At 47.7% G+C, this 11,681-nt stretch overlaps 1 protein-coding gene across 2 annotated transcripts; it reads left to right on the forward strand.

Annotated features, from left to right (window-relative positions):
• Positions 1 to 7,624: 7,624 nt before the first annotated feature.
• On the forward strand, positions 7,625 to 10,434 carry LOC129127838 (uncharacterized). Of its 2 annotated transcripts, none has more exons than XM_077187482.1 (5): positions 7,625 to 7,847; positions 8,740 to 9,099; positions 9,225 to 9,429; positions 9,807 to 9,846; positions 10,161 to 10,434. In XM_077187482.1, the coding sequence occupies exons 1-5, from the start codon at positions 7,664 to 7,666 to the stop codon at positions 10,284 to 10,286; spliced, it is 915 nt and encodes a 304-aa protein (XP_077043597.1). In that variant the 5' UTR covers positions 7,625 to 7,663; the 3' UTR covers positions 10,287 to 10,434. The 2 variants fall into 2 exon arrangements, with proteins under 2 accessions (XP_077043597.1, XP_054500696.2); XM_054644721.2 differs by having other exon boundaries at positions 7,627 to 7,847; positions 10,158 to 10,434.
• Positions 10,435 to 11,681: the final 1,247 nt, after the last annotated feature.

Below are 11,681 nucleotides of genomic sequence, written 5' to 3' on the forward strand. Positions count from 1 at the left end.
TATATTAAAAAGCTTTAATATAAGAAAAATTAAAAATAAAAGTAAAATAACAAATAAAATTAGAAAAATAAAATAAAAAGCTTTAAAAATAGAAAAAATTAAAAATAAAAATAAAAAAAAAATAAAATAAAAAGCTTTAAAAATAGAAAAATTAAAAATAAAAATGAAATAAAAAATAAAATTAAAAAATAAAATAAAAAGCTTTAAAAATAGAAAAACTAAAAATAATAAAAAATTTTAAAAAATAAAATAAAAAAATTTAAAAAATAAAAAAAATTACAAAAATAAAATAAAAAGCTTTAAAAATAGAAAAACAAAAAATAATAAAAATTTTTTAAAAATAAAATAAAAAAAATTTAAAAATAGAAAAAAATTACAAAAATAAAACAAAAAGCTTTAAAAATAGAAAAATTAAAAATAAAAACGAAATAAAAAATAAAATTAAAAAAATAAAATAAAAAGCTTTAAAAATAGAAAAAATAAAAATAATAAAAAAATTTAAAAAAATAAAATTAAAAGCTTCAAAAATAGAAAAAAAAAGGCTTTAAAAATAGAAAAAATTAAAAATAAAAATGAAATAAAAAATAAAATTAAAAAAGAAATTGATTAAAAAAAAATTAAAAAAAATAAAAACCGGAAATATTCCATAAAAGGTAGTGCCGTAAAGCACGACTGTCGTAAGTGTCGTAAAAGGTACCGTAAAGCGCGACTGTCGTAAAAGGTGCCGTAAAGCGCGACTGTCGTAAAAGGTGCCGTAAAGCGCGACTGTCGCAAAGTGTCGTAAAGCGCGACTGTCGCAAAGTGTCGTAAAAGGTGCCGTAAAGCGCGACTGTCGTAAAAGGTGCCGTAAAGCGCGACTGTCGCAAAACTGCCGTAAAGCGCGACTGTCGTAAAAGGTGCCGTAAAGCGCGACTGTCGTAAAAGGTGCCGTAAAGCGCGACTGTCGCAAAACTGCCGTAAAGCGCGACTGTCGTAAAAGGTGCCGTAAAGCGCGACTGTCGCAAAACTGCCGTAAAGCGCGACTGTCGCAAAGTGTCGTAAAAGGTGCCGTAAAGCGCGACTGTCGCAAAACTGCCGTAAAGCGCGACTGTCGTAAAAGGTGCCGTAAAGCGCGACTGTCGTAAAAGGTGCCGTAAAGCGCGACTGTCGCAAAGTGTCGTAAAAGGTGCCGTAAAGCGCGACTGTCGTAAAAGGTGCCGTAAAGCGCGACTGTCGCAAAAGGTGCCGTAAAGCGCGACTGTCGCAAAGTGTCGTAAAAGGTGCCGTAAAGCGCGACTGTCGTAAAAGGTGCCGTAAAGCGCGACTGTCGCAAAGTGTCGTAAAAGGTGCCGTAAAGCGCGACTGTCGTAAAAGGTGCCGTAAAGCGCGACTGTCGCAAAACTGCCGTAAAGCGCGACTGTCGTAAAAGGTGCCGTAAAGCGCGACTGTCGCAAAACTGCCGTAAATCGCGACTGTCGTAAAAGGTGCCGTAAAGCGCGACTGTCGCAAAACTGCCGTAAAGCGCGACTGTCGTAAAAGGTGCCGTAAAGCGCGACTGTCGCAAAACTGCCGTAAAGCGCGACTGTCGTAAAAGGTGCCGTAAAGCGCGACTGTCGCAAAACTGCCGTAAAGCGCGACTGTCGCAAAGTGTCGTAAAAGGTGCCGTAAAGCGCGACTGTCGCAAAACTGCCGTAAATCGCGACCGTCGTAAAAGGTGCCGTAAAGCGCGACTGTCGTAAAAGGTGCCGTAAAGCGCGACTGTCGCAAAACTGCCGTAAAGCGCGACTGTCGTAAAGTGTCGTAAAAGGTGCCGTAAAGCGCGACTGTCGCAAAACTGCCGTAAATCGCGACTGTCGTAAAAGGTGCCGTAAAGCGCGACTGTCGTAAAAGGTGCCGTAAAGCGCGACTGTCGCAAAACTGCCGTAAATCGCGACTGTCGTAAAAGGTTCCGTAAAGCGCGACTGTCGTAAAAGGTGCCGTAAAGCGCGACTGTCGTAAAAGGTGCCGTAAAGCGCGACTGTCGCAAAACTGCCGTAAAGCGCGACTGTCGTAAAAGGCAGTGCTGTAATGCTCTGACCAAGGACACTGCTTCTGCAACATCGAGGCTGGTAACACACCGGTCCAATAACAGGACAAACTCACTCTGCCCATGACAGAGATCTCTATAAGCAACTAAAGCCTTTCTTAAGTTGCATGCCAAGTCAGTTACCGAAAAGGGAGTTTAAAAACCATTTAGAATGGACTGTAATGAATTTCCCCAATGCTGACTGTTCAGCTGTTTACCAGAGACTTTTGGGACACAGGAGGTTAAAGCACTTTAATAGTATCTCCTGCCGGGAGATGGCTGCCGGGGAGCTGGTCCCAGCTTGCAGGGCGCTGCTTGAGCTCTTTGCTGCACGGGGGATGCCCCCAGCAGCCGCCCCGCCGAGCTCCGCCCCTCCTGTGACTCCGCCCCTTGCCGCCGCGAGTCTCCAGCGGGACACGCCCCCCACCTCCCCTTGGGACCCCACTGCTCCGGTACCCGCGGTCCTGCTCACCCCTGCCGCCCCGCCCCCTGCACCGAGAGATTCCCCCCCCCCTTCCCCCCACCGCAGCGCGTAACTGGGCGTAACCGATACCGGGTGTGCCTCCGCGTTTTCGCTTTCCACACTCATACTACCGAGTGGGACTACTTTGTGTCATGATTCGTCTGCACAGCCACATCCATGCATACAAACCGGGCAACGAGGAGGAGGAGGAGGCTGGAATATGACAGCTGCTTTAATAAATAGCGGACAGACAGAGAATTATTTTGCCCCTGCAAATGCCAACCCTTTGATCCCAACACAAAAGAATTTCGAAAAATAACTGTTCCCAAATAGCTCCAGAGCTATGCTGGCAAAATAAAACAGGGGATTACACAAGGAAGAAATATCAAAACAGTTGTAACACATAAAATGAAAGATCTTAATTTCTTCTAATACATTACCCTACCAGCTAGGTTTTAACATTGTTTTCGAATTTTTGGACTGGTAGCTGGGTTATTATATGCATATATTTTTTTTCTTCTTTGATTTCTTTTGTTTTTTCTAGAATGACTTTTCTGTGGTCATCAATTTTCAACAATCTGATATATTAAACTTTCCACAAACACCCCCTTATTTGGCCAATAAATAGTCTAAAGCCAACCTATTCTGATACAGTACAGGTTTTGTTTGGCTTAGCTGACTTGATATTAACTCTAATGCCTGGGCAGCTCCATTTGCTATCATTTCTATAACTGCTTGGAGTCTTCTAATATGACTCAATAGATAATTTGGGGTCAATACAGAGTTAAATTGCTGTGCTGGTTTTACCTTTTTGTTTACTATTTGATTTTTTTTACCAAATCTTGAACTGTATCTTCAAGATTAAATTTAAAACAAATCCATCTCTCTCCTTTTGGACATTCAATTCCCAATCTATTACCACTTTTTCCTAAGTTTCTTGTAATCCAATAATTTACTCTGTTTTGCCTACAGGTTCTTAATTTGGATGGGTTATAACAGTGGCTGTTGACATAGGTGTGTGTAATAAAGGAGGAACTTTGGTTTCTTTCCATGTGATGCTTTCTGTAGCATTTGTGACACGATCTTGCTGGTATCCCGAAAGGGAAAAGACAACAAATGAGTGCCAGAAGCAGGAATAACAGAGGTCCAGTATGGCTCATACTCCCACCTCCCATGCCTGTGAGGTTGCAGCCCACAGCAGGTGTATTTGATCTTCTTGGTGGCAAAATACAGAGGCCAATCTTGTCTTGCCCTCTATTTCCTTGTCACTTTCTCTTAACTAATTTCCAGGCAAATTGGTTTTGACACCCTTTAACTGTGGTCTCTTACTGTTCTTCAGGTATCTCTCATTCAACAGGCACTAATAATTCCCATCCACAAAGCTAAGTTATTACTTTAACACTTTTTTTCCAATAAGAGCATAAATTTTGTGAACTACAATACTAATTATTCTCACAATTCAAGCATTTACTCATAACCCAGCTAGCATGTCCAGTATTGGAATGAATCAAATAAAGTTTACTGATGGAAATGGTGATTCCCCTTCTCCCCTGTACAATTCTCAGGCTAAGATCAGAACACAACAACAGTCTTGATCCTTCTATCTGGGGTATTCCTCCCCTAAGGAGATGTTTTATTCAGGCAGTGCTCGAAACCAGTGGTAGAAGCGTTGTCTTACTTCTTAGTTCTGTGTTATTCTTTGTACATTTCTTGGATCATTTGGCTTTTCCCAAACTATTACCACTCAGTCCCCATTGGAAAGTCAGTTTGGTATCACCTGGTTAAAATGTGATAGCCCATTCCTCAGGTTTCTTCACAAGTCCTTTGATTCTGCTGGCATGAATTCACCCTCTTTCTGTGGTTCTGATTGTTGCTTCAGTAGTACCTGGATAGGACTTCATAATAGCATAGTAATAAAAGAAAGATAATACTGCATTAACTTTTACCATTCACTTTTCTTCCAAACTTTCTGGGTTTAGGTAAAAGCTTTTTCCACAGCAGCCTCTTCTTCTTCTATCTCTTCTTCTGTGATAATAGCTGCAGAGGCAAATTCTTCTTTTTGTGAGTTACAGTTAGTTAAATAAGAAAAGCTAGACCAATTTTAACACAAGATGTATCACATCTTTTTACTATTGCTTTTTACTTTTTGGGCAGAATTTAATTGTTTTAGCCTTATATGCAAAAAACCCGCATTCACACTCCTGCTCTCTTCTAGCACCAAGATGTCATCACTTCACATTCTAACATCTCAGAGTTTGCTAACCACCTCCCTACTTCAACTTCTCTCTTTCTTCTCTTCTTACCTGGTTTTTTTGGTCTTTTTTTTTTTTTTTTTTTTGATTCAACACACCTCAGACGGTACGAGGTGAACCTAAGTAATTTACTTCCAAAAGTAAGCTTACAACTTTCTTTTACTAGGATTGCAGTAGCTGTTATAACTTAAATACCTACTGGCTAGCTGTGGCTTACTGAGTCTAACATCTTTGATATATAAGCTACTAGATATTTTTTTAGTCTTCCTTACTCTTGAATTAAAATTTTATGAGCTACTCCATTTTCTGTATTTATGTATAAATTATAAAGGATTTTTCTAACAAAGGTAAGCTTAAAGCTGGTACTTAGGCTAGTTTTAACCTAACTCTTTTAATTTAACAATATCTTCTTTGGTCTGTTTTATATCATCTCCTTCTGTCAATTTTTTCATACATGAATTTTGCTACTTGTGCATACCCCTCAATCTATAATATTTCAATAATCTAGGTAATTTTCTGATCTCTCTCTTGGAAGAGGGAGGGAGAATGAATAAAATTCTTGCAATTTTCTCATGGTTGGTTTTCTAGCCACTTTTATTTATTAAGTGTCTAAGATATTTTACCACTGGGTAGTGAGTCTGAGTTCTTTTATTAACCTCCCTTTAATCTTGTACTAGCCTATAACTCCCATCAGACTTTACTGGGGGAATAGGGATATTATGAGGAGACATACAAGGTTCTAATGCCCCATCCTTTATTAGTCCTTCTATTACTGGCTTCAAACCTTCCTGTCCTTCTAAAGACACAGGATACTGACGTACACCTATGGGACAATCTTCTCTCTCAATTGTAACCCTTAGGGGGTTGATATTTAATCCTCTCCTATTTCCTTCTCCAGCCCAAACTTCTTTGTTGTTGTTTTTTTTTTTTTTCTTCATCCTCTTGGCCTAATTTTAAAACTCTAGCTGTCATTTTCCCATTTTCTGATATAACTCCTATTCTTAATTGCACTTGTAAGACTCTTCCCAATAAATTGCTACCTGCCCCTGGGACCAATAAGACATCTCCCATCCAAATTTTAGTTTCTTCCCTCAATTACTACATCTTTAATGACTAGAAATGTAAAACTTTCTCTTTTTGCCCCTGTTACTTTCACTATATGTTTGCTCACACTATAACTTTTTTGAATATTTGACAGGCAGGTTCTCTCTGCCCCTGTGTCTATTACAAATTCCAATTCTTCTTCTTGGGGAGCCACTTTTAACGTTATCACAGGCTCCAGATGGTATTTGTCCCCCCCAAAAAATTAGAGCTTATGGCCTCTCTATTCCTCCTCTGTGCCCATCTCTTTAAAGATTTTCAGATCTTCCGCTTACTTAGGACCATTTTCCTATTTCTCTTAAGTTTATCTATTTAGTTGAAGTTTCTTCTGTCCCCTCTAAAAGCTGTCCCTTAAAAACCTTTTTTTTTTTTTTGCATTTCGCCTTTGATATGCTGTCTCATTTATTCCTTTGATTATGTAATTACGATAATTATTCCTGTGTTTACTCCCCTCCTCATTATTTTTACCCCACTCACGAGGTACAGTTGGCATTTTTTCTTCTCTGGGGATCCCTGCAGATTATCTTTTTTCCTAAGCTTTTATTTCAGCTGCTCTGATTAATTGCCTTTCTTCCTGAGAAAAAATATTATTTTCATTACAGACCGTATCTCTTCTCAAATATAAATGTTTGGACCTAAAAATTGGTCTAATTGTTCAGCTATGCCTATGGGACCCTCCAAATATCCCTTTTATTTATTTCTTAAAATTTCAGACCTCAGACGAAGTGAAAGGAGCATTTACAAACCCTGGTCCACCCCCCCCCCCTTTTAATGGAAATAGACCAATCCCTTTATCCCATGCATTTTGGATTTTTATCTTCTATAGCTTTTCTCCTGTATTTTTAGGAAGAATCAGGAGAGGGCTTTCTTTTACCTGAACTTTTGGTGTTTCAATAAGGTGATTCCTTTAGAGAGTCCCATCCCTTGTCCCGCAGGCTGCTGGGGACTGCAGGATGAGGAAAGCCCAGACTCTTGCTGGGTAAACTGGATTTCATCTGGAGATAGAAGCAAGCTGGAAGGGAGGCAGTGAGAGGAGATCCCTGGGTACCCATGGGCACAGGGAAGCACTGCCAGGCCTGCAGGGTGGGAAAGGTGGAAATGTGATGGGGCTGTGCAGGGCCCACTTACCCGGCTCTCTGCAGAGCTGGAGCAGCATCAGGCACATGAGAGGCAGTTCCTGTGCCACCAGAACCATGGGTATTCCACACCTTGCCAGGCTTTGCTCAGCTGGCTTCGGCTCCCTTGGACTCTGCTGCACTGGGCTCAGCTGACTCAGCTGGGCTGGGCTTATCTTAGCAGGGTGCTGGTCTCTTACCCAGCAAGGGGGGGAAGGAAAAGAGCCACCATCAGCCCAGTTCCTCCATGCAATCACGTCCCATTTGCTTCTCAAGGCCTACATCATCTCCTGTCACAACGCTGGTCCATAATGGCAATGTCCACCCCATTTTCCACTCAGATGTGTGCCACAGCCACAGCCATGGGCACAGGCAGCAAGAGGGAGCCCGGATCCAGCAGGCTCCCCCACACACGGCCAGCCTGGGGTGCCAAGGGGACACCCAGCCCTCCCCAGCAGGATCGGGGTGCGGGATGGGCTCTCCCATGGGTCGGTGGTGCACAGCAGTGTCCGGGATACACCGAGCGTCCCACATCCCGAAGCCCCGCTGCTCCTGCCCCTGTCCCGAGCCCGGAGCAGCCGCTCGGTGCCGGGTGGCCCGGGGGCGATGCCCGGAGGGTCCGGGCAGGGTGATGCCCGCCGGGGGTGATGCCCGGAGGGTCCGGGCAGGGTGATGCCCGCCGGGGGTGATGCTCGGCTGCTCTGCCGGCTGTCGCCCGCCCCGGGCAGACACCAAAGCGTTAACCACCCGCTCGCCTCAATTTCCTGTCCCGCTTCCCCTTTTCCTTCCCAAAGTTTGGGCAGAGCCCATGGCCGCGGCAGCAGCTCCGCTCCTGTCTGGGCAGCGAAGCCCCGTCCAGCGGCGGCTCCGGGGTGAGTTGGAAGTGGGGCCCCCCCAGAGCTCCCCGGAGCTCCCCTGCCCCATAAACACGAGTGGGCGGCAAAGATAAACAGCGGGCGGGGCAGAGGGTGGTCCTTCCCCAGCACTTTTGGGGTCAAACCGTGCCCAAACCGTGCTGGCAGAGCACCCCCAGCCCCGGCGATGGGCACAGCTGGGTTGAGCCCTGCCGAGCCGCTGCCATACGTGTGGGGACTGTGGGCAGGAGAGGTTTGGGGATCGGATGGGGTTTTGGGGAGCAGGAGGGATTTTGGGACAAGAGGGGGTCGGGGGGCTGTTCCGGGCTCCAGGGCTGCACATCCTTCCTGGAACACTGGTTCCTGGCTGTGAAGCCCAGTTCCTCGCAGAGTGATCCTGGCTGGTGTGGAGCAGAGCCAGGGTGTTAATGTTTAACAGCACTCAGGAATTTTTCCTGTCAGGAGTTCCCCTTGGCTCCCTCTGCACCTCTCTGGCCCCCAGGCAGCTGCAGCGCTCCCTGCAAATGACAGAACAGGATGCAGGTTTATCAAATCATGGAATCGCAGAACTGTTTGGGTTGCAAAAGCCCTCTGAAATCCTCGAGTCCAACCGTTAACCCAGCTCTGCCAAGGTCATCAAGTGCCACATCTACATGTCATTTAAAGCCCTCCAGGGGTGGTGACTCCACCACTGCCCTGGGCAGCCTGCTCTTTTTTCAGATTTGCCCCTTGTTAATTTTGAACCGGTTTTTGAAGGGTTTCCTCCCTCCCAGTGCCTGCATGTTGTCTCTGCCACAGCCCAGGATATCTCTCAGCTGCAAATTGGGGGATACTGGGACTTCTCTGCCTGTGAGGGTGCCCTTGCCTCGCCCTATCGCTCATCCCTGAACCCTCCTGTCTCTGTGCCCAGGTGTGAGTGCCCATGCGGGTCAGGGCTTCACTCTGCAGCAGCCCCAGCCCAAGGTGGCAGTGGCAGTGGGGGAGACGCTCACCCTGAACTGCATCACGTCTGGAGTTGCTGGACCAGGTCCTGTGATGTGGCTGAAGGGCTGGGGCAGTGGGAACAAGACTGTCTATGACCAGAGTAATGAGGATCCCTCCTCCCGTGTGATGAGAGCAGTGAACGAGTCTAACACAGACTTCACCATCCGCATCAGGAACGTTCAGCCTGATGATGTTGGCACCTATTACTGTGTGAAGTTTGTCAAGGGGAGCACTGGTGTTGATGAGGTGTTTAGGCGTGGCAATGGCACCGAGGTGTCTGTGCAAGGTGAGTGCAGCCCAGCGGGACACTTCTCCCAGGGAGCCCGTCCCACAGCCCCCACCCTGCCCACAGCCAGGTTCTGCTCTGCCCCACACCCACCACCCTCTCCTGCTCTGCCTCTGTCTCCACAGAAGCAGCCCTGGTTCCTGGAATGGTGGCTGCAGCTGTAGTGCTCTGCTTCCTCCTCCTCCTCCTCAGCCTCTTCGTGGCCCTTTGCATGTACAGGAGGAAGCGCCAAGGTGGAGTGGGCAGCCCCTGCCCAGCCAGGACAGTGGCCATGGGCAGCTTCTCATCTGTCCCTCTGCAGTGCTGTGCAGGGACCCCTGGCACCCCCAGGTTTGTACTCAGCACCTCTTATACACGCTTAAATGAGCAAACTGCCTTATCCACCTGCTTTATCTTGGCTTCCTTTCTTGTCTGGAGCTGTAACTCACCCCAGAAAAGGTCCTTTGCTTACAGGTGCACTGTTCTGTTGGGTCTCTCTCTGTTTCACAAAAGCTTCATGGGAGGGAGCACCCGGTACCAGGGAGCTCCTGCAGCCCCTCACCTTGTGTCTGAGCACAGCCCAGACATGCAGTCAGCACTTTGTCCCTGTTTGCCTGCAACAGGGACATCCTGCTGAAATTCAGGAGGGGAATTGAGGGTTGTGCTGGGTGGGGAAAGGACCCAGCTTCCTTTAGTTCTGATGCCCATCATTATCCTTCCTCTTACAGTGAAGTCCTGGATGCAGAGAGCTCCCACCTGCCCAGCCAGGTAGGAGTGAGCTGTGAGTATGGGGAAGCACATCCCATGCTGGTGTCCTGGCTTGCAGGAGCCCTGCAAGGCTCTGGGGCCAGGGGGGACATCGGGTGGGCAGCAGCTGCCTGAATGTGGTCCCTGCACCCTCTGCACCATGGCACCACCTCTGCAGCTGTGGCAACCCCAGCCTGGCTTGAACCTGGTTCTTGCTGTTGTCCTGTGCAGGGCCACAAGCTGGTCTTGGTGATCCTTGTGGGTCACTTCCAACTCTCAGCATTCTGATTTAGGGTTATTTTTGCATTCCTCATTTGTGTGCACTTTTGCAGCAGAGCAGCAAGGAGGAGAACAACATCCACTACGCCGACCTGCAGCCCCTGCCCCTGGCGCCACGGCGTGGCAGGAGCCCGGGCACAGCCCCCACCGAGTATGCCAGCCTCAGGGCAGCTGCCAAGTGACACCTGGCACCGCTGCCTGCACGGCCAGGAGGTGTCAGGGTGGGAGAAGGGATGTTTCTGCAGGACACCAGAAAGAAGAAGTGGAGCTGTTTGCATGGTGCAACCAGATCTCAGCTCGGCTGAGATCATGCTCATGCTCACCATGTTTGCATCTCAGGGGAGCTCTCCCAGGACCTGGAGGCTTTCTCTACCACAGGATCAGACCACGAGGCCAAGCACCTCTGCCTTGTGCAAGATGTTTTGTGCTGATAACACCAGGAGGACCTCACATACACCCGTGTCCACCAGCATGGGCCTCCACCGGCCCTCTCCTGGCCCGCAGGTCCATAATTTGTGTTATCTTTTCATCAGCCTCATTAAAGCCACCAAACAGCCTTCTGTCCAGTCCTGCTGTGCTCAGAGCAAGAGCAGTAGTGCCTGCAGGGTCCTGGGGGGGATGTGTGCCACCCCTGTGCTGCTGCCAAGCCCCTCGTCAGCTCCCAACTCCCACCTGCCCCAGGCAAGGAACTTGCCCAGTCCCACAAAACCTGCATCTCCTGGCAAGGCAGCAGGAGGCTCTCAGGAACAGCCCCTGGTGCTGCTGCTCCAGGCTGAGGCCCAGCCCTCACCCACCTTCCTCTGCCCTCCTCAAGGGGCTCATGATGCTGTTAAAGCCAGGGCAGCTGGTACCAGTTGGCCCTTCTGCCCCTTCCCCTGATCCATGCACACCTTCAGCTCCAGTCCCAGGCAGTCCATGCACATCTGCTTCATGCACATCCTCTGCTCCTGCACATCTGCTCCATGCACATCTGCTCCATGCAGAACCCCTGCCCAGTGCACATCTGCCCCGTGTACATTCCCTGCTTTGTGCCCACGTGTTCAGTGCCCACTTCCAGGGGAAGCGGGCCAGGGGCAGGAAGCCAGAGGGTCGAGGTGGCCATGGCAGGAGGCTGCAGGTCACACTCCACACTGGGCACTGCTGCAGCCCCCAGCAACACCAGTCACCACATACAGCCCCACAGCCACGATGTCCCAGCTGTGGCAGCTGAGCACCCACCACGTGTGGCCCCAGCATGCACCTCCTTGGCAGGAGGAACTGAGGCCAAAACAGACTTTCCAGGCAGAGGAACCTGCTGCCAGTACCGCTGCCTGTGACCTTGAAAGCTGTTACAATCACCAGTTTTCAGCTTTATCTACTTTTTTTCTGTGAAATGAGAAAAGAGAAGTGAAACAAGACAGTGTGACCCAGGGGAACAGGGCTGGCAGGGAGATCCTTGAGGGGACAAAATTGTCACAGTGGGGAGAAAAGCCACTACGGAAACTGATTTGCACGACTGAATGTGAGTCACCTGCTCTGGGGATGTGAAGTGGGGACAGTTTGGAGTCAGTCCTTTCTCAGGGGACACTCAGCACCCT

This window comes from Agelaius phoeniceus, chromosome 17 (genome assembly GCF_051311805.1).
Source record: "Agelaius phoeniceus isolate bAgePho1 chromosome 17, bAgePho1.hap1, whole genome shotgun sequence".
NCBI lineage: Eukaryota > Metazoa > Chordata > Aves > Passeriformes > Icteridae > Agelaius > Agelaius phoeniceus.

Excerpts from the sequence above, each read along its gene's own strand:
- LOC129127838 (XM_054644721.2), top strand. The coding sequence starts at position 7,664 with ATGCTCGGCTGCTCTGCCGGCTGTCGCCCGCCCCGGGCAGACACCAAA. Across the intron at positions 9,100-9,224 it reads CACCGAGGTGTCTGTGCAAG|AAGCAGCCCTGGTTCCTGGA; the intron begins GTGAGTGCAGCC and ends CTGTCTCCACAG. Across the intron at positions 9,847-10,157 it reads GCTCCCACCTGCCCAGCCAG|CAGAGCAGCAAGGAGGAGAA; the intron begins GTAGGAGTGAGC and ends GCACTTTTGCAG.